Consider the following 26,815-nt stretch of genomic DNA (forward strand, 5'->3'; position numbering starts at 1 on the left):
GAGCGTCTAAACATACACGGGTTTGCATGTGTAGCCCTCCTCTGCCCAGTGGTAAACCTCTGTCTTTGATGAAGGTGGGTGCCGGCCTCCTGCTGTGCCTATTCGTGGTCTTGCTAATGGAACAAGATTGTGATTTCTAGGTTACAGGTGCTTGTCACAACTCTGCCACCATGACTGACCTTCCTTCCTTACCCGTCTCCAGCCATCACCCCGGATGGAGAGAGTACTCACTGTAGAGGGACTCCAGGTGCCCTTGACTTCGCCTGCTGTGCTGAGTAGGCTCCTCCAGCTGGTGGTCTGGGGGTCTTGAAGACTGCTTCTGGGCCCCTGTGCCTCAGTGCCAGCCCTTAGGATTTCTCTGCTCCCACTTGCCTCTTCTCTCACAGCGCTTAAATCCCATTGATTTTCTAATGTCACGCAGACATTTTCTCCATTTTATTTTCATTACCACTGTCCTGATAATATTTTACATTCTTAAAATATTTCTGGTTTGCAAAGCACTTGTACATGCCTATTGTGTTTGATTCTGATTGGTAGGCAGGTTAGTGATTTTTATCCTAATTTTATAAATGAAGAGACTGAAGCCCAGTCTAAGATCACACACTCAGAAAGTGTGAGTTCTGACCTGAAGCCCACATTTTTGACCACCCTACTCACTAGTATATATGGGTCAGTAAGATCCCTTGGAGACAGAATTGGCCATGCATTCCAGTATTCTTGCCTGGGAAATCCCCTGGACAGAGAAGCCTGGCAGGCTACAGTTGGTGGGCTTGCAGAGAGTTGGACATGACTAAGCTACTGAGCACTTCCCATCTTTAGCTGCCATTACTCTCTAGTCTAGTCAAGGCTATGGTTTTTCCTGTGGTCATGTATGGATGTGAGAGTTGGACTGTGAAGAAGGCTGAGCGCTGAAGAATTGATGCTTTTGAACTGTGGTGTTGGAGAAGACTCTTGAGAGTCCCTTGGACTGCAAGGAGATCCAACCAGTCCATTCTGAAGGAGATCAGCCCTGGGATTTCTTTGGAAGGAATGATGCTAAAGCTGAAACTCCAGTACTTTGGCCACCTCAAGTGAAGAGTTGACTCATTGGAAAAGACTCTGATGCTGGGAGGGATTAGGGGCAGGAGGAGAAGGGGACAACGGAGGATGAGATGGCTGGATGGCATCACTGACTCGATGGATGTTGAGTCTGAGTGAACTCCGGGAGTTGGTGATGGACAGGGAGGCCTGGTGTGCTGCGATTCATGGGGTTGCAAAGAGTCGGATATGACTGAGCGACTGAACTGAACTGAACTGAACTCTAGTCTCTTTGTACTTCATCTGCCTTGATTCACTTCCCAACTCTGAACTTGCACATTATTTCTTGCCTCTGTGTCTTTGATCGCTGTTCCTTCTTCTACCTGTGCCTAGTGAAATTCTGCCCATTTTTTCAGTGCCCAGTTCCACCACATTCTCTTTCGTGAAACTTGGCATGATTCCTCCAGGCCTGAAAAGATCTCTTCTTCGCCCTCCTCTAATAACAGTTTATTTTTGCATCTCTTTCCTATATCATAGTTATTTATATTTGTCCTATCTCCTTTTTACCTTGTAGGTTGTTTGAATATTTAAATGTTTAACATTCTTTAAATGGTATCTCATCTCTGTCATTTATCGTAGCTTGTATATGGCCAAGTACATATTGTGTGAATGTCTATTCCATTGGGGAAAAATACATTATATCAAGTAATATGTTCACTGGGTCAGAGTTGAAGTTCTGATGGTGTCAGAAGGATGCAGGGCTTGATAGTACACCTTGCCACATCTAATAACTTAGTTAAATTTGAGGTACCTCCCTTTGTTAGTATATCCTCAGTTTATGTTATTTCATAGGTATCCTAAGCTCATTTATTGAAGAGCTTATCTAACTTGCAACAAATTGAGCACATTGTTCATCTTTAAAAAAAATTTTTTTTAATTGAAGTATAGTTGATTCCCAATGTTGGGCTAATTATTGCTATATGCACAGTGATTCAGTTACACACACATATATAAATACATATATGTATGTGTGTGTATATATATATACACACACATACACCTTCTTTTTAAAAAATATTCTTTTCCTTTATGGTTTATCTTAAAATTTCATTTCAGTGTTCCATATTTTTAGTAGTCTCCAACTGACTATTGCTACTATTATTGCATTTCTTGGCAAACAGACGATCCAACTTCTGAGTACCAAAGTCATTTTTATTTTGCCCTTTATGATTTCATTATCATTCATTAAAAAGTAAAAAAATCTTTTTAAGATTTATGCCCAGCTTCCAAGAGCATAGCAAGTAGGAAATGTTGAATTTAATTAAAATTTTTGAATAACTCCATCATAATTTAGATTGTGTGAACTGTGATTGGCATACTCAGTTGGAGATATTTAGTTGAATCTAAACTGATATGCGGAGAAGGCAATGGCATCCCACTCCAGTACTCTTGCCTGGAAAATCCCATGGACGGAGGAGCCTGGTAGGCTGCAGTCCATGGGGTCGCTAAGAGTCAGACATGACTGAGCAACTTCACTTTCACTTTTCACTTTCATGCCTTGGAGAAGGAAATGGCAACCCACTCCATTGTTCTTGCCTTGAGAATCCCAAGGACGGGGAGCCTGGTGGGCTGCCATCAATGGGGTCGCACAGGGTCGGACATGACTGAAGTGATTTAGCAGCAGCAGCAGCAGCAGCAAACTGATATGAGGACTTTCCCTGAAATCTCCCTTATATCAAAATTTTCCTTATATCTAAGTACATAGAAATTATATCCAATGTAATATAGATATAAGTATAACTTTACTCTCTGTAACATTTTAGTTTTATGCACAAGTTTATAGATTTCATTGGATGAAATGTGGACTTCCAGATGTTCAAGCTGGTTTTAGAAAAGGCAGAGGAACCAGAGATCAAATTGCTAATACACGCTGGATCATTGAAAAAGCAAGAGAGTTCCAGAAATACACCTATTTCTGCTTTATTGACAATGCTAAAGCTTTTGACTGAGTGGATCACGATAAACTGTGGAAAATTCTGAAAGAGATGGAAATACAGACCACCTGACCTGCCTCTTGAGAAACTTATATGCAGGTCAGGAAGCAACAGTTAGAACTGGACATGGAACAACAGACTGGTTCCAAATAGAAAAAGGAGTACGTCAAGGCTGTATATTGTCACCCTGCTTATTTAGCTTCTATGCAGAGTACATCATGAGAAACGCTGGGCTGGAAGAAGCACAAGCTGCAATCAAGATTGCCGGGAGAGATATCAATAACCTCAGATATGCAGATGACACCACCCTTATGGCAGAAAGTGAAGAAGAACTAAAGAGCCTCTTGATGAAAATGAAGGACGAGAGTGAAACATTCAGAAAACTAAGATCATGGCATCCAGTCCCATCATTTTATGGCAAATAGATGGGGAAACAGTAGAAACAGTGTCAGACTTTATTTTTTGTCTCCAAAATCACAGCAGATGGTGATTGCAGCAATGAAATTAAAAGACACTTGCTCCTTGGAAGGAAAGTTATGACCAACCTAGACAGCATATTAAAAAGCAGAGACATTACTTTGTCAACAAAGGTCCATCTAGTCAAGGCTATGGTTTTCCAGTGATCATGTATGGATGTGAGAGTTTGACTGTGAAGAAAGCTGAGCGCCGAAGAATTGATGGTTTTGAACTGTGGTGTTGGAGAAGACTCTTGAGAGTCCCTTGGATTGCAAGGAGATCCAACCAGTCCATCCTAAAGGAGATCAGTCCTGGGTGTTCATTGGAAGGACTGATGTTGAATCTGAAACTCCAATACTTTGGCCACCTATTGCAGAGAGCTGACTCATTTGAAAAGACTGTGATGCTGGAACGATTGAGGGCGGGAGGAGAAGGGGACGACAGAGGATGACATGGTTGGATGGCATCAAGGACTCAATGGACATGAATCTGGGTAAACTCCGGGAGTTGGTGATGGACAGGGAGGCCTGGAATGCTGCAGTTCATGAGGTCGCAAAGAGTCGGACACAACTGAGCAACTGAACTGAAATGAACTGAACTGAACTTGTAGATTTCATACTGCCTTTTCAAGGTAGAAACATATATACACTTATGCAGAGTAAGTGTGCTATATTGCAGTGCAACTAATTATTGACTCAAAGTTTTAAGCACCTCTTTTCAAGGTTCTTGTAAAGAAATTCTCATGTGGTTTCTTGATCATTTTTAAAATCACTGCTTTAAAGATGCTTTTTGTTTACTTTGTTGTTGGTAAGTATGTTACATGCTGTGATGGCTTAAACCTGCTATTTTATTTGCTTTAGTTTTTAGAGAAACATCAGGGAATTTGAGGATATTGTTTATAAAGAATTTTTACATTCAGATTAAATGTTCAGAATTATTTTTCCTCTGTAACTGTGGTGCCAGATCATTAAGTTCTAATTTGATATATTTTAGCATTGATGAGTAATTTGCAACAGCCAATTTAGGAAAGAAACTTCTCTAATAGAATAGAACAAGTCTTTGTAAAGGAACCAAGGCTACACTTAAATCCAGACTCAGTTTCCTTTTTAGAATATGTGGAGCTGGTGAGAAGATATTCAGCAGTGGTAGGATATGATGATTCTATAATTGGTTTTCCTGCTTTCTGCCCCTTTCATTTGTTGCTATTCTTTAGTTGCTAAGTTGTATCTAACTCTTGTGCAACCCCATAGACTGTAGCCCACCAGGCTCCTGCCAATGGGATTTTCTAGGCAAGAATATGGGAGTGGTTAGCCATTCCCTTCTCCAGGGGATCTTCCCAATCCAGGGATTGAACCTGCATCTCCTGTATTGGCAGGCAACTATACTCCAATAAGAGGTCTAAAAATGGAATAAAAGTGATTGCAGTTAAGATAGAAAAAAAAAGTTTTATCAGTGATAATCTTAAAAAATAATATAAGCATATCATCTGAATCACCTGCTGTGTAACCAGATATTGCCATGTGATAAAACTGGTGTTATTGTTGGCTGTGTTTGTGCTATATGAATACCAGCTACTTCACAATGTCTGAAATATATGACGTGTTCACTGAGATTCAGATAACAAACTGTGCTGATACTAATAGCATCTCTGTGTGCCATACCCAGAGAAACCAGCATTATAGCAATAACACATTCAAGTCACAGACAGATGAATTTCACAGATTCCATTTAACTTTCAAATGTTCATTAGTAGTTGGTATATCAGTAATTAAACACTGAAGAATTTTCTATACCTGATTCCAGTAGTAATTGAATATTTACACATTTGATAAGGATTTCAATGTGGTTGTGATATCAACTTTATTTCAAAGTACCTTCCTTAAAATTAGCATTCAAGGAATGCTGTGGGTGTTTTTTTCTTCTTTCTTTAGTATGAGATCTGATTATCAGTTATCAAAGAAAGCCATGAGGTTACAGACATTATTATATATGGTGAATTTAAGTGAAAGGGATTTTTTCATCAGAATGGTTTAAAAAATGAAGATTATGTATAGAATCTGATCTGACGCTACATTGCTACAGTAGAAAACCATTATTTGTTATACTTCAGTTTTGCTGTTAACTTGAATTTAATTATCAGATGTTTATTTTTTTGTATTTAAGATTTTTGCCTTTTTCTTTTAATAAGGGTAATAAATGCTGAGTTTAATTTTATATGTATTAAAATTGATTTAAGTTGACATTAGAAGTACAAGAGAATATCTTTTCCTTAAAAGTTATCCATCTAGTACTTCGTCTGAGAAATCGTGGTCTCTGGTATTGAACGTCATTATACCTCAAACATAGTGCTCATCCCGACCAGATGTTCCCTATTTCAGTTTCTGTTCACTGATTTTATAATTTCCCCAAATGTTGGCTATCATTTCTCATTTTAATGTTATTTTGGTCATTCAGTTTCTTCATTTGTAACATTTTAAAAATGTTACATGTTAAAGGCGACATAAGTCACTAGGATGACTGAAGGTAGTTCTCTTCTTTATGCCTGGGTGAGTCTGTAGACCCTTCACGGTCACATCTCCCCATTATTTGAACGAAAAGTTTCATGTATGTATTATTACGTATCGATTTCAACTAAACTACTGTCTGCCTTCCTGGCATATCTCTGTTTAGAATGCTTGGTGGATCACTGTTGAAAAGTTGTACTGAAAGTGTTAGTTGTTTAGTCGTGTCTAACTCTTTGTGACCCCGTGGATCTATAGCTCACCAGACTCCTCTGTCCAAGGAATTCTTCAGGCAAGAATACTGGAGTGGGTTGCCATTCCCTTCTCCAGGGCATCTTCCTGACCCAGGGATCAAACCTGGGTCACTACACCCTCATTGTCACAGACTATGTGCCTTTTAGCCCAGGCATGATGGGCCTTTTAAATCTGGTCACTCAAGCAAAACTATTGAATGACTGCTAAGTTCAAAGCATTGTGCTAGGTACTACTGAGTCTTCAAAGATGAGTGACATGTAGTCTGTATTCTCAGTAGAGGAGCTCATGGATTCTAATCTGATCGTTAAATCCTTGGAACTGATTTGGACTTCGCAGGATCTGGACATTGCTGGTTCTGCACCTAGAGTTGTAGACTCATTAGTTACAGTGAGACATCTGCATTTCATCTATCCATTCATTGAGTAAACATTTACTAAGCACATTTGCTCCTGGTTGATTTTTATCATCTTTAATTCTCCTGTCTTATCGATTATAGTAACCCAGATCTATTTCCCAGTAGCATTCAGAATATAATAGAGGTAGAAAAGGACAAGACACCCAAACAGCACTTTCTAGCGATTGTTGCCTAGAGGCTACAGTTTGGAGAATGTTGCTATAAGATCATTGTAAATAGAGGCAAACTTACTAAATCTGGAAACCCTACAACCTGGCACCTTCTGAAAGCAGAAAGGAACTGTCCAAAAGGGATACAGTTCAAAGGATGGCCTTGGCCAACCTGTGGGATCTCTGGAGCCATGATGACCCTTTTGAGTTGTCCCTAGTTGAGCTGAAATGATCAGTCCTTTATACTCACACTGATCGAGTATTGGATAGTGGCCACCAAGCATGACCTTGAATTTGGAGGTTCGGTGTGGTTGAGGCAGCCTCTGAAGGGGTGACAGCGGGTGTCGGTTTGCTGAGAGCACTCTTAGGAACCAGAGCAACAAGCTCTTCACACGGGGGAGCTGGGCTGCATGCCTCAGAGTGCCCTTCCAGGTAGTACACCATGACTACTACCTTGATGGTGGGAGTGCTAAGTCAACTCTTCCGTTTTCTAGTTATGGATCATGAGTAGCCTAATTTAGGATGCTAATCAATGCAGATTAGTTATGGCTAAGTACTTGGTTTATATTTCCCCTATAAGTTTCCACTTGTGTGTATTAGTTGTTCAGTTGTGTCCAGTTCTTTGCAACCCCCTGAACTGTGGCTCTCTAGGCTCCTCTATCCATGGAATTCTCTGATCAACAGTTGGAGTGGGTTACCATTCCATTCTGCAGGGAATCTTCCCAATCTGGGGATCAAACCCGGGTCTCCTGCATTGCAGGCAGTCTTTACCATCTGGGCTACCAGAGAAGCCTAAGTTTCCATAATATTCCTTACTCTAATAATAAGTTTTGGTTTACCAAGGACAGTCCCATTTTCCTGGAACTGCTCAGATTAGGACTGTTGATCAATTAACATCTGTTAATTATCTTTGGTATGCTAACATTCCCAGACATATTTTCCATTTGGATGATAACTTGTATACTCATCTTGCTTAGTATGTTTAGAAAATTTTATTTGCATATTTATCCTCTAAATGTCTCTCTGGCCTATTTATCTAATGAATGCAACATTCTGTTCTTTTCTTTCTCTTATTTTATTTTATTTATTTATTTATTTATTTATTTAACAAGGACATTATCACATTTTGCTTGGCACACCTAAATAATGATACGTTGGCTGATATGCATTAGATCCTTAATACAGTTTTATAAAAAGTCTATTTTAAAAGCTATTAGCAAAATACAGTATTATAAACTACGGTATTATAAACTACTCTTATTTTAAAGAGGCAGAAGTGATCTGGATTAACTTTGTAGTTTTACTTTATTTGACCCACAAACAAATGCCTTTCATCTTGATTAAATTCTTCATCAGCAGACTTTAAACTGTGAAATCACAGCATATTCCAAAAAGTGTGTGACTAAAATTTCTTGTCATTAGTTGCTAAGTTGTGTCCAACTCTTTTGCAACTCCATGGACTATAGCCTGCCCGGTTCCTTTGTCCATGGGATTTCCCAGGCAAGAATACTGGATTGGGTTGCCATTTCCTTCTCCAGGGGACCTTCCTGACCCAGGGATCGAACTTGAGTCTCCTGCATTGGCAAGCGGATTCTTTACCACTGAGCCACCAAGAAGTCTATTGTGATTAAAATGACTGAAATATACTTCCTGTGTCTTCCTATCCCTTGCCCCATTAAAATTGTATTGAATATGTATAATGACATTGATTTCCTGTGGTTTATTTTGTGTCTGAGTCACAAATGTTTATGTCCTTATTTATCTTTCTATCCAAGGAATCTGGGACTTGAGCTATTTCTCTGAGGAAGTTGATCTTTTTTCTGGAAGGATAGTCTGACCTATTCAGATTTGTGTCCTGAGGAAATACTGGTTACTTAGAGACAGGCAGTTTTACAGCTGCTTTTTCATAATTTTTTTTTTCAGTTTTTTAAAAATTCTTGTTTGCTTAAATTTCTTTTATAGACAAATTAAAATACTTATACGCATAGTTATGACACGGTAGACATACATCTAAATGAAACGTATAAGTACTTCAGACAAAATTTAATACATATTAGACAAACGGATAACATGCTTACATTTGGTGTTAAGGTATATTTACATGAATATTGAAAAAAAATGTTTTCACAAAAACTGCTATAAAATGTTCACTTTGTCTTATGATAAGTTAGATTTCCTACACTGATGTTTTATGAAAATTAGGTAAAGATCTAATTTAGGCATTCACCTCATATGGTACCATTATTTGTAAATAAAGCATATTTTTGTCAATAGAAATGTACATTTAACTCTTAATCACGTAACAGTTTATCAAGACCATGCCACATTTATTAAACAAACGCGCATGCCACATTAAAACTTAATTCATGTACTTTTGTGCACAGTGTTTAGCTTTGATATGGCACTCTATCTTTGTGAAAAATATATTTAAGATTTGGTACAGAATCAATAAATTGTATTGGCACTAATCAGAACAAATATGATTTAAATTTTCCATGGCATAGAAAATACTCTATCATAATTTATTTCTTCCCTTTATAGTTTATGGACCAATGGCAGTTTTCTATTTTAGTCAGAATAGACAGTGGATATTCACAAATTAAAAGCCCTAGCTAGGTGTTTTGCCTACACTCTAGCTGGAAATGAATCAGCTGTAGTTTTTTTGGCAGTTAAGCATTTCCTTCTGTATTGTGGCCAACAAATGTCTAAATAAGGGCTTTATCAGCAATAATGCATATCATAAGCGTCTTTTCTTTGGGAGGCAGAGAGGTCGGAAGGAAATGCGGGTCTCTTTATAAACTGTAAATACAAGAGGTAAGGAGAGAAAATGCCAACTGAAGCAGAAGCAGGGGATGTTCTTGTAAAGCTGGTGAGAGAGCAAACCATGAAGTAGCCAAAAATAAAGACAGGAACCTGGGTCTCCGTCAAGGTGGAGAAGACTGCCAGGGCTTAAGGAGAATCTGCCGTTCAAAAGAAACAGTATCCAGAGCATTCTTCATACAGCAGTCTTGTCTCAGCAAACTACTATTGCTTTCCAGGAAAAGTTGTAAATGTCCACATCAATGTCTAAATTAAGACTGAAAAAATTAAGCTAACTAGCAACTTTTTTTTTTTTTTTTTTGGTCTGAATTCATTCATAAACACAGTGAAAGGAGAAAGGGGATAACATGAAGTTTTCCTCCAAACCAGGGAAGTCACACTCTGAGTAGATATTTCAGAGTTGTGCTAAAAAAAGGTCTCAGTTCTTTTTCACAGTTTTTGCAAGATAAATGTGAAGTGCTATATTCTGAGACTGGTTGACAAAATCTCCTTTCAAAAAGCCTTGATAAATTAATCTTTGTATTTATTACTAGAGGAAAAGGAAGTGGATCTTAGGTTTAGTTTTTATACATATATGCTTTATTCTAAAAAAATAGAGCAATGAATAATATATTATTATTTTCTTTCTGATAACCTTTAAGAGCCTTTACAAAAAACATCAGACGAGTGAAATAAAATCGGCAAACTTTTGTTTTAAAGTTTGTTAAGGTGCACGCAGACATAACGATTACGAACCGTAGAGTACCGAGTTTTCTAGAGTGAAATCATACCAAAACCTTGGTAAGGTTTCGCTGACATCATAGGAGAGTAAGTGTTCGGGAAGGTCACTGACGGTGCCCTGCAAGGCACACGTGTGGGGCCAAGGTGAAGGGTACATCGCTCAGAAGCTCAGCCATTAGTGAGCTGTTCTCCAGGATCTGGCCTCCCTTATTTTCCATTTCAGGCCCTGCCACAGTCACACTGGATGAGTGCTTCTTTGCCAGCTTACATTGTTAATTCCTCGCAGAGATGAATGATGACAAAAATTCAAAACCAGTTCCCTCATTCATCTGTGGGTTTATCCCCCTGAGCTGTGAATGACCAGGCTCCTCCAAAGGCTGGTTGTCTTCTGCATCTGAAGTGTTGCCTCTTGCTGCCATTCTTTGTTCATGTGCTCTGTCTCCTAAAAGGACAAATCCTCTGCTTCTGTCTCTGGTACCGACGGCTTTTTAGATCAGGAGGCTTTCTGAGGAAGTGAAACACTGCTGCCGCTGCTGTTACCCGATGCTCGTGCCTCAGTCCGCCTTGCTTCCGGGATTCAGCTTTTTCAGAAAACTTTATTGGCAAATATTTAATTTTTGCCCTGGGTAGATTTAATAGCTTACAGGACCACTTTATTCACAAGGAAAGCTAATTTAGAACTAGCTATGGGTTCTGAAGATACTGAGGTCTTCAGTTTTTTCAACCTACCAGGAGGTAACTGGTTGTCACCTTAAACCACGACTACTTCTTTTTCCTAATTGTTGTTTCTTTGCACTCTTCTCACTGTTTCTGGCCTTTGCTTGTGGCAGAGATGTCATAGGGAACTGGGTTCACTGGTGGACTCGATTTGCTCATTTGTGATTCTTTGGACAGAGAAGTCAGCCGCTGTTGTTTTGATGTTTGACGTCATTTAGTGGATGATAACTTCAATAGAGAGTATGCTGCCAGGGATGTCCAACTTCTTAATCACATTCTCTTTACAAAAAAAAAAAAAAAGTTAGAAAGTGGTGGTATGACTTTATACTTAATCTGTAACAAATGAGAAGTTGAAGTCCTTTATTTAAATGGTCAACCATCTACACTAATGCATTCTTCACATTTTCATTGACTCAGGGGATCATGGAGTTACACAAAGATATTAGCCTAAAACTTAAGCAAAGGTAGCAAAATATAAGAAAATGGTATGCTGTGTGAATATCTTTTCTCACTTTTTAATTTTTAAAATTTATTTTTTAGTGCGCTGGAAGTATAGTTGATTTAGTATTTTGAAGTATAGTTGATTCACAATGTTGCATTAGTTCCTGGTGTACTGCAAAGTGATTTAGTTATACATGTATATATATATTCTTTTTCATATTCTTTTCCATTATGGTTTATCATAGGATATTGAATATAGTTCCCTGTGCCATACAGTAGGACCTTGTTTTATCCATCCTATATATAATAGGTTGCATCTGTTAATCCCAAACTCCCAATCCATTCCTACCTGCTCCCCAGCCCACGCCCCCCAACCCTGGGAACAAGTCTATCTTCTATGTCTGTGATTCTGTTTCTGTTTCATAGATAAGTTCATTTGTGTTGCATTTGATTCTACGTATAGGTAATATCATGTGGTATTTGTCTTTCTCTCTTTGACTTCCCTCGCTTAGTATGATAACCTCTAGTTCCATCCATGTTGCTGCAAGTGAATATCTTCTATTCCTGTTACTGTGTTATCAGTAACCATAAGTTTACCTGAAATGTTAATCTTACTCAGTTAAGTTCAGTAAGAAGTAATCCAGATATCACTTACTCTTTTCTGACTCAGTCCAAGGCTGTTGGGCATTGAAGAACTTTCAGAGTAGGCATACTTTTTTCCTTCATGTGAACTCATAGCCACTGATCACCTAAGTAAACATTGATTGAGTTTGTTTGTAGTACTTTGTATGTGTCCCTCTTACAACTGTTGCAGGAAGGGGGAACCCCTTCCAGGGCCGAAACTGAGCTCTTGTCTGACACTCAGAAATGAATTGTCTGAGGAGACACATGTGCTGACAAAGCAAGAGATTTTATTGGGAAAGGGCACCCAGGTGGAGAGCAGTAGGGTAAGGGAACCCAGGAGAACAGCTCTGCCACGTGGCTTGCGTTCTCAGATTTTTATGGTGATGGCATTAGTTTCCGGGTTGTCTTTAGGTAATCATTCTGACTCACAGTCCTTCCTGGTGGTGCACGCCTTGTTCAGCCAAGATGGATGCCAGAGAGAAGGATTCTGAGAGGTTGTCAGACATGTGGTGTCTCCTTTTGACCTTTCCTGAACTCTTCTGGTTCCCTGTTCCTTACCAGGACCTCCTGTTGTAAAACAACTCATGCAAATGGTTACTGTGGTGCCTGGCCAGGGTGGGTGGTTTCAGTCAGCATGCTTCCCCTAACACAGTGATCTTGGAGCCTCAGAAATAGATTTGTCCTTATAGCCTTTAGCTGCCATAGGAATTGCAGCTTATCTTAGGTTTTGTTTATCACTTGGTTGAATATTTTAAATTGTCATGTGTTTCAGGAATATCCAGTTTTGTACCACCTGACCTAAAGTGACCATGTGATCTCTGTGAGATTGTGTAATCACATCCTTAATGCATATATATAATCACTACTTAAATGTACTGAATTCTAGAAGTTTGGTTCCAAATAGCAAAAAGTTGAGTTTGGTTATTTCAGAAAGTAAAGACACAGTCATATAGATTTGATTGCCTTTTTTTTTTTTTTGATGTGAACTGTTTTTAAAGTCTTCATTGAATTTGGTATAATATTGTTTCTATCTTACGTTTTGTTTTTTTTTGCCTCAAAGCATGTGGGATCTTAGTTCCCTGATCAGGGATTGAACCCATATCCTCTGCATTGAAAGGTGAAGTCTTAATCACTGGACTATCAAGGAAGTCCCTAGAGTTGAATTCTAAATCCAAAGAAGCCTAGCTCTTATTATCTAATTTAGTCTCTCAAAATAAACATTTGTTGAATGTTTGCAATAAATAATTCAATAATGTATTGAATAGCAAGTGCTAATGCTGTCCTTCCTTGGTGCCTGCTGACTCCAGGCCAGTCCTCTCTGTTCCTAGCGTGGCTCACCGCCAGCCTCACCAGCACTCCTGTCAGTATCCACCTGGATGCTCTTCTTACTTTTTTATCCTTTGCTCTAGGGATCTTGTGTTCCATCCCACCTTGGCTTTTCACTCTTATGGTTCTGCCCCAGACTGTCATTCCTAGTCTCTCCATCCTCTCAATACGAAACCTTCTCAACTCCGACCTCCACCTCGAACCTACCCAGCTCACTGCCTGTCATGCCTCCACCCTAAGAATCCTTTGACTGTCTTGATCCTTGAAATTCATGAATCCTGCCACCCTGTCACTGACTCTCACTCCCCTGATGACCTTTCTTCCCTTTATACCCACTTTAAATTCCATGCCACGATTTGCTTGGCAAAATTCAATGCTGGTTAAATCCATCATTGTCTGTATCCTCAATCCTGAGCTGAATATTGCTGGAGCAAAACATATCATCTTGTCAAGTGAACTCACTTTCAGATCAATACTGGTGACCTTCAGGGCCCACCCAGGCTACATGTTCCCATATGACTATTTCATATGCTCTTTTCTCAGCACTGCCTCCCCAGAATTCCCTAGTGGTTTAGTGGTTAGGATTCCACACTTCCATCCTGGGGGCACAGGTTTGATCCATGGTCTGGGAACTAAGATCGTGCATGCCACAGTGTGACCAAAAAAACAACAACAACATATATATATATATATATATATATACACACACACACACACACTGCCTCCCCCATCCTTGTGTGTGTGTGTGTGTGTGTGTGTGTGAGTTGCTCAGTTGTGTCTTTGAGACCCCATGGACTGTAGCCCACCAGGCTCCCCCATCCTTCTCTTAGCTAATAGTCTCATTCACATTTTACTAAGACAGATGGAGAGAACAGAGAACTTCGGCAGACTCTCCACTGCATCTCCCCGTGTTCCAGCATCAGTGCCCACACGTGCCTTCTCTCTGAATGAACGTAAGGGTCCCTATCACTCTCCACACTGGACCCCCTCTTCCTCTGTCACTGTCTCAAGCACATGGTTCCACTCGCTCATCCTTCTCTCCATTTCATTAGTTTTCTCAATCATCAGATTCCATGCCCCCACCCCAACTCATCATTTCTACCAGCCTGCAAATATCCTTCTGTTTCTTACATATTAAAATAACCCCTCTACTGATTCCATTCTCTAGTTGTGGCCCGTGGACTCTCTAGTTGTGCCGCGTGGACTGTAGTTGTGGCCCGTGGACTCTAGTTGTAGAGCGTGGACTGTCTAGTTGTGGCCCATGGACTCTCTAGTTGTGGCGCGTGGACTGTAGTTGTGGCCATGGACTCTAGTTGTGGCCCGTGGACTCTCTAGTTGTACCGTGTGGACTCCATAGTTGTGGCGCGTGGACTCTCTAGTTGTGGCGCGTGGACTCTCTAGTTGTGGCGCGTGGCCTCTCTAGTGGTGGCCCATGGACTCTCTAGTTATGGCGCATGGATTCTCTAGTTGTACCGTGTGGACTCTCTAGTTGTGGCGCGTGGCCTCTCTAGTTGTGGCGCGTGGACTCTCTTGTTGTGGCCCGTGGACTCTCTAGTTGTGGCACGTGGACTCTAGTTGTGGCCCGTGGACTCTCTAGTTGTGCCGCACGGACTCTAGTTGTGGCACGTGGACTCTAGTGGAGCGTGGACTGTCTAGTTGTGCTGCATGGACTGTCTAGTTGTGGCCCATGGACTCTCTAGTTGTGGCACGTGGACTCTAGTTGTGGCACGTGGACTGTCTAGTTGTGGCCCGTGGACTCTCTAGTTGCGGCGCGTGGACTCTCTAGTTGTGGCGCGTGGACTCTCTAGTTGTGGCCCGTGGACTCTCTAGTTGTGGCCCGTGGACTCTCTAGTTATGGCGCGTGGACTCTCTAGTTGTGGCCCGTGGACTCTCTAGTTGCGGCGCGTGGACTCTCTAGTTGTACCGTGTGGACTCTCTAGTTGTGGCGCGTGGACTCTCTAGTTGCGGCGCGTGGACTCTCTAGTTATGGCATGTGGATTCTCTAGTTGTACCGTGTGGACTCTCTAGTTGTGGTGCGTGGACTCTGTCATTGTGGCGCGTGGACTCTCTCGTTGTGGCGTGTGGACTCTCTAGTTGTGGCGCGTGGACTCTCTAGTTGTGGTGCGTGGACTGTCTAGTTGTGGTGCGTGGACTGTCTAGTTGTGGCGCGTGGACTCTCTCGTTGTGGCGTGTGGACTCTCTAGTTGTGGCCCGTGGACTCTCTAGTTGTGGCCCGTGGACTCTCTAGTTGTGGCGCGTGGACTCTCTAGTTGTGGCGCGTGGACTCTCTAGTTGTGGCGCGTGGACTCTCTAGTTGTGGCGCGTGGACTCTCTAGTTGTGGCCCGTGGACTCTCTAGTTGTGGCCCGTGGACTCTCTAGTTATGGCGCGTGGACTCTCTAGTTGTGGCGCGTGGACTCTCTAGTTGTGGCGCGTGGACTCTCTAGTTGTGGCCCGTGGACTCTCTAGTTGTGGCGCGTGGACTCTAGTTGTACCATGTGGACTCTCTAGTTATGGCACGTGGACTCTAGTTGTACCATGTGGACTCTCTAGTTATGGCACATGGACTCTCTAGCTGTACCGTGTGGCCTCTCTAGTTGTGGCCCATGGACTCTCTAGTTGTGGCCCATGGACTCTCTAGTTGTGGCGCATGGACTCTCTTGTTGTGGCGCGTGGACTCTCTAGCTGTGGCCCGTGGACTCTAGTTGTGGCACGTGGCCTGTAGTTGTGCCGTGTGGACTCTCTAGTTGTGGCATGTGGCCTATCTAGTTGTGCCGCGTGGACTGTAGTTGTGGCCCGTGGACTCTCTAGTTGTGCCGCATGGACTCTAGTTGTGCCGCATGGACTCTAGTTGTGGCGCGTGGACTCTAGTTGTGGCGCGTGGACTCTAGTTGTGGAGCGTGGACTGTCTAGTTGTGCTGCGTGGACTGTCTAGTTGTGGCCCATGGACTCTCTAGTTGTGGCGCGTGGACTCTCTAGTTGTACCGTGTGGACTCTCTAGTTGTGGTGCGTGGACTCTCTAGTTGTGGCGCGTGGACTCTCTAGTTGTGGCCCGTGGACTCTCTAGTTGTGGCGCGTGGACTCTCTAGTTGTGGCGTGTGGACTCTAGTTGTGGCACGTGGACTGTCTAGTTGTGGCCCATGGACTCTCTGGTTGTGGCGTGTGGACTCTCTAGTGGTGGCCCTTGGACTCTCTAGTTATGGCACGTGGACTCTAGTTGTACCATGTGGACTCTCTAGTTATGGCACGTGGACTCTCTAGCTGTACCGTGTGGACTCTAGTTGTGGCCCATGGACTCTCTAGTTGTGGCGCGTGGCCTCTCTAGTTGTGGCGTGTGGCCTCTCTAGTTGTGGCGCGTGGACTCTCTAGCTGTACCGTGTGGACTCTCTAGTTGTGGCCCGTGGACTCTCTAGTTGTGGCCCGTGGACTCTCTAGTTGTGGCCCGTGGACTCTCTAGTTGTGGCGCGTGGACTCTAGTTGTGGAGCGTGGACTGTCTAGTTGTGCCGCGTGGACTGTCTAGTTGTGGTCCGTGGACTCTCTGGTTGTGGTGCGTGGACTCTAGTTGTAACTTGTGGACTCTCTAGTTATGGCATGCGGACTCTCTAGTTGTGGCGCGTGGACTCTCTAGTTGTGGCGCGTGGACTCTCTAGTTGTGGCGCGTGGACTCTCTAGTTGTGGCGCGTGGACTCTCTAGCTGTGGCGCGTGGACTCTCTAGCTGTACCGTGTGGACTCTCTAGTTGTGGCCCATGGACTCTCTAGTTGTGGCCCGTGGACTCTCTAGTTGTGGCCCGTGGACTCTCTCGTTGTGGCGCGTGGACTCTCTAGTTGTACCGTGTGGACTCTCTAGTTGTGGCCCGTGGACTCTCTAGTTGTGCCGCGTGGACTCTCTAGTTGTGGCCTGTGGACTCTCTAGTTGTGGCGCGTGGACTCTCTAGTTGTGGCACGTGGACTCTCTAGTTGTGGCGCGTGGACTCTCTAGTTTTGGCGCGTGGACTCTAGTTGTGGCCCGTGGACTCTAGTTGTGGCCCGTGGACTCTCTAGTTGTGGCCCGTGGACTCTCTCGTTGTGGCGCGTGGACTCTCTAGTGTGGCCCGTGGACTCTCTAGTTATGGTGCGTGGACTCTAGTTGTAACTTGTGGACTCTCTACTTATGGCATGTGGACTCTCTAGTTGTACCGTGTGGACTCTCTAGTTGTGGCCCGTGGACTCTCTAGTTGTGCCGCGTGGACTCTCTAGTTGTGGCCTGTGGACTCTCTAGTTGTGGCGCGTGGACTCTCTAGTTGTGGCGCGTGGACTCTCTAGCTGTACCGTGTGGACTCTCTAGTTGTGGCCCGTGGACTCTCTCATTGTGGCGTGTGGACTCTCTAGTTGTGGCCCGTGGACTCCCTGGTTGTGGCGCGTGGACTCTCTAGTTGTGGCACGTGGACTCTCTAGTTGTGGTGCGTGGACTCTCTCATTGTGGCATGTGGACTCCATAGTTGTGGCGCGTGGACCGTAGTTGTGATGTGTGGACTCTAGCTGTGGCCCGTGGCTTCTCTAGTTGTGGCGCGTGGACTCTAGTTGTGGCGCGTGGACTCTCTAGTTTTGGCGCGTGGACTCTAGTTGTGGCCCGTGGACTCTAGTTGTGGCCCGTGGACTCTCTAGTTGTGGCCCGTGGACTCCCTGGTTGTGGCGCGTGGACTCTCTGGTTGTGGCGCGTGGACTGTAGTTGTGGTGCATGGATTCTTTAGTTGTGGCGCTCAGGTTTTCTAATACTCGGGCTTCATTACTACTGTACGTGAGCATGTGAGATCTTAGCTTCCCAACCAGGGATCTAACCTGTGTCCCTTGCATTACAAGGTGAATTCTTAGCCACTGGACCATCAGGGAAGTCCTCACACCATATCTTTTCTAGCACTGGGTTTCTCCTCTCCATGTACACATTTAAATATACTTGGGAGTCTCATCAGTCCCATGGTTTTTAATCTTCATGCTGAAGACTTCCAACTCATACACCTCACAGTCCAAAGAATGGCTTTCCCTCTGTGTCTAAAGGCGCAGCTCAGGCGTAACATCTCCACAGTGGAACTTCTGATCTCTCACCTCCACCTGCTTCGTAATTTTCCCTTCCTTGAGCGGTGGTAACTGTCCTTGGGCTGCCCGAGTCAAAAAGTCTGTAAATTGCCCTGCGCACTTCCCTGACTCTGCTTCACGTCCATTTCCTCAGTAAATCCTTCTGATGCTATCTTTAGACTGTCTATCTGGATGCTCACACCTTTGCTGCTCTTCTATGTCATCATCTCTTGTGGGGGTGATTGCAGCCTCCTATTATCAGTCTTGCTGGGTCCATATTTGCCTATTTACAGGCTGGTCACCACAGACCAGTCAGAGGGCTCCTGCTGGAATGCGATTTGGAGGATGGGGTGACTTTGCTCCATGTCTTCCCGTCTTGCTCACGTGCTTACTGACTCATTCTCACAGGCAAAGTCAGAATGTTTACCGTGACCACCCCCCCCCCCCAACCCTACAAGGCCCTGTCTGACCTCTCCCACCTCCCCAGCCCATCCCCTTTACTCTTCCACTCCATGTCTTCCCACAATTTCTCTTACTCCACACCAGGCCCTCTGGGCTTGATAATTGGCCTCTACTATGCTGAGCATGTTCATACCCCAGGACCTTTGCACTCACCAGTCCCTCTGTGCGGAACACTTATGCCCTGGGATGTATGCACGGTATATTTCCTCACCTTCTTCAGCTCTTCCTTTAAATGTCATCAGGCAGTGGTGCCTCCCTGATCTTCCTGGCTACGACCACTGGAGTCCCACGTCCCCTCCCCTAAGCGCTCCCTGCTTTACTGTTCTTCTAGCTCTTGTCATGCTCTCATGCACCATGTATTTTATTTATTTATTTTGATTAATTAAGTTTATTTATCTCTGCCTGTGCTGGGTCTTTGTTGCTGCACACAGGCTCTCTCATTGCCATGAGTCGTGGGCTACTTTCTAGTTGCGGTGCAGGGGCGTCTCATCGCGGTGGCTTTTCTCGTGGAGCACAGGCTCTAAAACACGCAGGCTGAGTAGTTGTGGTACATGAGCTTAGCTGCCCCCGGCACGTGGAATCTTCCTGGATCGGGAATTGAACCCGTGTCCCTTGCATTTGCAGGTGGAGTCTTAACCACCAGATCACCATGGAAGTCCTTTGTCATTTATTTTGTTTTTATTGTCTGTTTTTCCTGACTAGTAAGTTCCATAAGGATAGGATTTTTTTTTTTTTTTTTTGGTTCTGTTTGCTGCTGTGTCCTCTGTATCAAGAATAGAGTCTAGACAATATTAGGTACTTTATAAACATTTGAACAAGTGTATGAATTGTTTTAATCTTTTCAGTATTGTGAGCAATTTGTTGCAGATAATGGAACTGAGGCTTAGGAAGTGTAGTAATTTGTGGTGATAGTACTTAAACCCAGAACAGGCTTGACTGAGAGTGCAATCCCTGTATGTAGCAATTCACCCATTGAAATGTGGCGTGTAAGAAGTTACCAGTACTGTGCATTTTATTTATGCTCTTACCCTCCATCATGACATCTTTGAGAGATAATAGAAGCAGATTTTTTAAAAATTTATGTTTTTCTTTTCTTTTCAAAACAGATTTTTAATATTTAGTTCTTGTTGAAGCAGTTTCTGTGAGATCATAGGAAGTCATTGGAGAGAGTTATTAAACAGTTTCCTCAAACCATTTTGAAGTAAGAGCTGTAGGAAACTCCACTTTTGCCTTCTAGCTGTAGGAAACTCCACTTTTGCCTCCACTAACTGAGATGAAAAATATCTGACTCCGGGCGCTTAAAGCAGCAGAGAATAGGTAGGAACCCTGTTCATCTGGTGATGGTGCTTCCAGTATTTCAGGGTTCAGGATTCTGCCCTTGGCAGCTGGAATCTGTGTTCATTTTCAGTTAGTGAGTTGCACTAGGTCAGTGGAAGCCTAGCTCTTCAGCAGTTATCAAGCTACTTGCAGTCAGATGGAGAACTGATGAAGGATGGAGGTCACGATCTTAGTAGATAGTCCCAGGTCCCAATGAGTATGAATCATGCTGCAAGTTTCTGCAGCTGCCTTGAGAGTGTTTCCCAACACTTCCCCTCTGTGTGGGTCACTGTCAAAGGAATGATTGAACTGAAAGTGAGTTCTGTGCACCGAGAAGAATGGGTATCCTTGGGTTATGGACATGAAACATGAATCCTGATCAGTCACCAGACTTTTGGTCCCCTGGCTAGGCTGGGCCATTGCTTATGTCTGGCTAGCTCTCTGAAATGAGAATTTTTCATGAAATCCTGATACTGGCCAAGAGGTGGTGAAATTTCAGGTGACAATTGAGTTGTATGATGCAGATAAGGTATCCTGCAGATTAATAGTAATCAGAGCTCCCAATGTAGGGGGCCAGGGCTCAATCCCCCCCCCCCCCCCCCCCCCCCCCCCCGTTCATGGAACTAGATCCCATATACTGCAACTGAGAGCCTGCATGCTTAAATGAAGATCAAAGATCTTGTGTGCTGCAACTAAGACCTGGCACAGCCAAATAAATAAATAAATATTGAAAAAAGACAGTACTGAGTCTGTGTGTCTTCGTCTTAGCTGTCTCAAGTCATTTAGCCTGGGCAGGTCTCCCGAGGGAGCCCGTCCCGCCTGTGCTTCCTTTCCTTCAAGAGTCAAGTCTCCTTCTGTTCAGGCCTGCTTTTTTGTTCTCCCGTGCCTTTAAGTAGTTGTTGGTTATATTCTCTCCATGTTTGAATCATTTGATGTGGGAATGTTTGAGTGAAGAAAGCTATTCTGCCACGACCGAGATTGGAATTCTAATAAGTATAAAGTGAAAGTGAATGTGAAGTTGCTCAGTTGTGTCCGACTCTTTGCGACCTCGTGGGCTGTAGCCTACCATGCCCCTCCGTGCATGGGATTTTCCAGGCAAGAGTAGTGGGTTTCCATTTCCTTCTTCAATAAGTACTAATGTATAGTTTTTTCAGTTCAAAATACTTTTTGGTTTCCATTATAATTTCTTCTCTGGGACATGGGATATTTAGCTATGCATTTAATGCTTTTTTTAGGCTTAAATTTTTTTTTGAGGCATTGTCCTCTGTCATCCCCTTCTCCTCTTGCCTTCAATCTTTCCCAGCATCAGGATCTTTTCTAATGAGTCGGCTCTTTGCATCAGGTGGCCCAAATTATTGGAACTTCAGCTTCATCATCAGTCCCTCCAGTGAATATTCAGGATTGTTTTCCTTTAGGATTGACTGGTTTGATCTCCTTGCTGTCTAAAGGACTCTCAAGAGTCTTCTCCAACACCACAGTTCAAAGGCATCAATCACAGAAAACTAACCAAAGTGATCACATGGATCATAGCCTTATCTAACTCAATGAAACTATAAGCCATGCTATGTAGGACCACCCAAGATGGCTGGATCGTGGCAGAGAGTTCTGACGAAACATGGTTCACTGGAGAAGTGAAGTGAAGTTGCTCAGTCATGTCCGACTCTTTGCGACCCCGTGGACTGTAGCCTGCCAGGCTCCTCTGTCCATGGGATTCTCCAGGCAAGAATACTGGAGTGGGTTACCATTTCCTTCTCCAGGGTATCATCCCGACCCAGGGATCGAACCCGGGTCTCCTGCGTTGGAGGCAGACGCTTTAACCTCTGAGCCACCAGGGAAGTCAAGGGAATGGCATACCACTTCAGCATTCTTGCCTTTAGAATCCCATGAGCAGTATGAAAAGGCTGTACGTTACATGACTTTTTTATTTTGTAACTGGAAGTTTGTAACTTTTGACTACCTTCACTCATTAACCCTCATTCCTACTTCTGGCAACCACCAACCTATTCTCTTATGAGCCTGGGTTTTTGTTTTTGCTTCTTTTTCCCCCCCTCCAGATTATACATATGAATAAAATCACACAGTGCTTTTCGTTCTCTGTCTGACGTATATTACTTAGCAAAATACCCTCTAGGTCCATCCAAAGATGGTTGCAAATGGCAAGATTTCATTCTTTGTTACGGCTGAGTAATATTCCATTGTGTGTGTGTGTGTGTGTGTGTGTGTGTGTGTATCTATATCTGTCTGTCTGTTTATCTATATGTGTTACATCTTTATCCATTCATCAATCGATGGACCCTCAAGTTACTTCCATATCTTGGCTATTGTAAACATTATAGCAGTGAACACGAGGGTGCAGACGCATACATCTTTTAAAAAGTTTGCTATTGGCTTCTAGCTTAATTCCACCATGGTCTGAGATTATACTCTATGATTTTAATCTTTTGGATGTTGTTGATTGAATATATAGCTTGGTCTGTAGTCAATTGGTGTCTGTGTATTCTGTGTTTACTTGAATTTATATTCTTAGCTCTTGGGTGCTCTATGTCAGTTATGTTTGTTAACCATGTTCAAATATTCAATAGTTTTTACCTTTAATAAGTATTAAGTGAAAGTGAATGTGAAGTTGCTCAGTCGTGTCTGACTCTTTGCGACCTCATGGGCCGTAGCCCACCATGCCCCTCCGTCCATGGGATTTTCCAGGCAAGAGTAGTGGTGCTTTTTCTTTTATTTGATGTGCTTTTTCTGTCAGTGAGACTTGTACATGAAAATCTCCCACTGTATTGGGAATTCTATCTAATTATCCTTTTTATTCTGTTAGTTTTTTCTATTTATTTGCAGTTTGTGCTATTATATGGGACTTCCCAGGTGGCTCAGTAGTAAAGAATCTATCTGCCAAGTAGGAAATAAGGGTTTGATCCCTGGACTGGGAAGATCTCTTGGAGGAGGAAGTAGCATCCCACTCCAGTATTCCTGCCAGGAAGATCCCATGGACAGAGGAGCCTGGTGGGCTACAGTCCATGGGGTTGGAAAGAGTCAGGCATGACTCAGAGATTGAGCATGCATGTCACTTACATGAGTATGAACTTAGAATTATGTCATCCTTATGAACTGGCTCCTTTGACACTGTGGATTCTCCCTCTTTATCTCTGGTAGCACCTTTTCCCTTAAAGCCTAGTTTGTTTGCTTTTAACGGAGTGGCATCAGCTTCTTTTGGTTCAGGTTTTTCGTTCTGTGTGTGTATTTTTTTTCCTTTCCCTTACATTTACTTTATTTATTTTTTTAAGTAGCTGGGTTTTACTTTCTTTTATCCTAGTGTGACAATCTTTCTCTTAATTTAGGACATTTAGGTTACTTAGTTAACATAATTACTATATTTACACTGAAACCAACCATTGTACTATTTCTTTACTGTCTCATTCACATGTTGCTTGTTTCCTCTACCTCAGGGTTATTAACTCTGAATTTTCCTTTGTATCATGCATCACATTACTCTCATTTGTCTTATGACGGTGACTTTCTTATCTTTTGTAGGTAAAGATAGAGTTTTTAATACCCCACTGTGTGAACAAGGAATCGTTGGGTTTGGAATTGGAATCGCAGTCACTGGTGCTACCGCCATAGCAGAAATTCAGTTCGCAGATTATATTTTCCCTGCTTTTGATCAGGTGAGAAAATTGCGTTTTGCCATAATGGAGCATTTCTAAGGCAAGTCTATAAAGTTTGGAACTTTTAACTCCAGTCTCCTGCCCCCTATCTTAGGAACTTTTTGTTACCTTTGAGCTATTTTGTTATGGGCATATATCTAAAGATTAGATAAAATGGCTTAAGAAAATGGATGGGAATAAAAGGACTCATCATGAGATATCTCTTCTCTCTTTTCCCTTCAGATTGTTAATGAAGCTGCCAAGTATCGCTACCGGTCTGGGGACCTTTTTAATTGTGGAAGCCTCACCATCCGGTCCCCTTGGGGCTGTGTCGGCCACGGGGCTCTCTATCATTCCCAGAGTCCTGAAGCTTTCTTTGCCCACTGCCCAGGAATCAAGGTATTCTCCCTAATGTACTTGGCTTGCTCTCCATTTGATGTTTCCATTTTGGTTCATTCTATTAGTATTAACTAATATGCTTATCTAGAGAAAAACAATTAGAATTTTTGGAATTTATGTGAATTTAATTGTTTTTAAGAAAGAGAGCTTTTATTTCTTTTAGATTAAGCGCCCAGCCTAGGTTTATAGACTGTTCTTTTTGAAGTGACAATGGCTTGACCCTAATGTTAATTTCATACACTTCAAATAATAAGACCGTCTCTTTCAAAACTCTATTTTTTTTGCAATAAAAATCATATTTATTTATCAAAATAGCATATTTTACCAAGGCATAAAAATGAAAATGACAAAGTAAGATATACATTCCTATCTATCTTTGGTACGTTTCACAAATTTGTTCAATAGAAAGGCCATGCTTGCAAATTCCATTTGAGCAGAAAGCTCTGTTTCTTTCTTCTGTGTTTTAAAAATATTTTTATTGGAGTATAGGTGATTTACAATGTTATTAGTTTCAGGTGTACAGCTAAGTGAATTGGTTAGACATACACATATATCCACTCTTTTTTTTTAGATTATTTTCCCATATAAAGAGCATTACAGAGAATTGAGTAGAGTTCCCTGCGCTATACATTAGGTTCTTAATGGTTATCTATTTTCTTAAGAAAAACTTTTATTTTGTATTGGGGTACAGCCAGTTAACAATATTTTGATAGTTTCAGGTGAACGGCAAAGGGACTCAGCTCTACATATACATGTATCAATTCTACCCCAAACTCCCCTCCCATCCACGCTGCCGTATAACATTGAACAGAGTTCCGTGTGCTGTACAATAAGTTCTTGCTGGTCATCCATTAAAAATATAGCAGTGTGTAAAGCTCTGTTTCTTTCTAATGGAGCTTTCTCACTTAACAGTTGATTCTGGCGTAATTTTAATAAATCTACTGCTTAGACCATATTTACCTCATAGTCAGAGGGGTAAAACTTTTGCTTTCAGTCTGTTTCTTACTTTTTAAATATAGTGACGTAAGACTTTTTTACCTTGGTGTGTTTTCTAGTCCAGGATAAGGTAATACTTACTCAAGCAATTAATTTTGCAGCCTCTCTCTCTTTTATAGCCTTCCACAATAATTTTAGGTCTTTTGATTAAAATATATATATATATATATATTTGCTTATTTTATGTCCTAATTTTTAACAATGTTTTCTTTTTTATTTTCTGAAAAGCTTTCCAGTGAGTCATTATAGAAACTCATAGATATGTCTACCCAGGGCTTTATGCCTGTTTTTCAAAAACAGGAGTCATTTGTGGATGTGTGTGTATGTTCTACTACTTTTTCAACCAAATCAAAGTTGTAAAATTTTGTAGTTAAGTAATGGTTTGCATAATTTTTTTAATATAAGCTGCAAGTGGTAGTTTGGGACAGAAACATTTCAGTCAACAGTTATTTTTGTGCTTGAGCTGAAGATCAGTTCATGTTCAATGTCTGTATTTTTAAGACCTCGCTCCCCTCCACATTTTCTCCTTTATTTTATCCTAAATGAGAATACACATATAGTACAAAAGGCTAAAAATAAACATGAAGAAGGCAGATGAAGAAAAGCTAAAATAGGAACATAAGGTAAAGACATGGTGTGTTACAATGAGCTGTTTATTTAGCAGTCTATTTTCAGAAAATAGTGAGATTTGTGCTATTTTATTTTTTAAATAAAAATCCTTCACTAAAACTGTATAAAAATGATTTTGAAAGTCAAATACAGTTTGCTTCAAGCAATCTTATTTGAGTCTTTGTGATAAATTCAGATATATTTTGATGATAACTCTTCCTATGTGACACTTAGGTGTATGCAGTTGTTTAAAAATGATTAAACTGGACAACAGCTTGTGATTTGAACCAAAGTGATGTAGAGGTTAAGAACCTGATGAGTCAGAACTGGTGAAAATCTCTGATGTAGCAAGTGATGTAACCTTGGGCAAGTTACTTGGTTCCTGCTTACACCTCATTCTTTTAATTTCTAAGTTGGAGAAAATAATAATAGCTACTTCATGGAATTGCTATGAACAGTAAGTGAATTAATCCACATAGTGAGTTTAGTCCAGTTAACACACTTGCTACCTGCTGCCTTTACTATCACTTTCCTCATTGTCAACCTCATTTTCAAGAAAGTCCTGAGCCCTTTCTCCAGCTGGAAGTGTGCCGGATCCACACTTTCTTTTTGGTTTTGCAGTGAAGTGAAAAAAGAAAAAAAGAAGTGAAAGTGTTAGTCCCTCAGCAGTGTCTGACTCTTCTCACCCCATGAACTGTACCCTACCAGGCTCCTTTGTCTATGGAATTTTCCAGGCAAGAATACTGGAGTGGATTGCCATTCCCTTCTCCAGGGGATCTTCCTGACCCAGGGATTGAGCCTGGGTCTCCTGCATTGCAGGCAGATGCTTTACTGTCTGATCCACCAGAAACTTTTGCAGTAACTACATGTCGTATTACCTCGATCATAAAGTCCAGTGGA

General features: G+C 42.0%; 1 protein-coding gene and 1 pseudogene across 1 annotated transcript in view; one reads left to right on the forward strand and one right to left on the reverse strand.

The window, feature by feature from the left end:
* BCKDHB (branched chain keto acid dehydrogenase E1 subunit beta) overlaps positions 1-26,815 on the forward strand; it is a 269,312-nt gene that overhangs the window by 35,085 nt on the left and 207,412 nt on the right. Inside the window, exons 4-5 of the mRNA XM_027972306.2 lie at positions 23,799-23,932; positions 24,155-24,310. Coding sequence (XP_027828107.2) covers positions 23,799-23,932; positions 24,155-24,310 — 290 coding nt within the window. The remainder of the gene's footprint in view (positions 1-23,798; positions 23,933-24,154; positions 24,311-26,815) is intronic.
* LOC114116181 (UBAP1-MVB12-associated (UMA)-domain containing protein 1-like) lies at positions 10,335-11,203 on the reverse strand (annotated as a pseudogene).

The sequence above is a fragment of the Ovis aries genome, chromosome 8 (assembly GCF_016772045.2).
Source record: "Ovis aries strain OAR_USU_Benz2616 breed Rambouillet chromosome 8, ARS-UI_Ramb_v3.0, whole genome shotgun sequence".
NCBI lineage: Eukaryota > Metazoa > Chordata > Mammalia > Artiodactyla > Bovidae > Ovis > Ovis aries.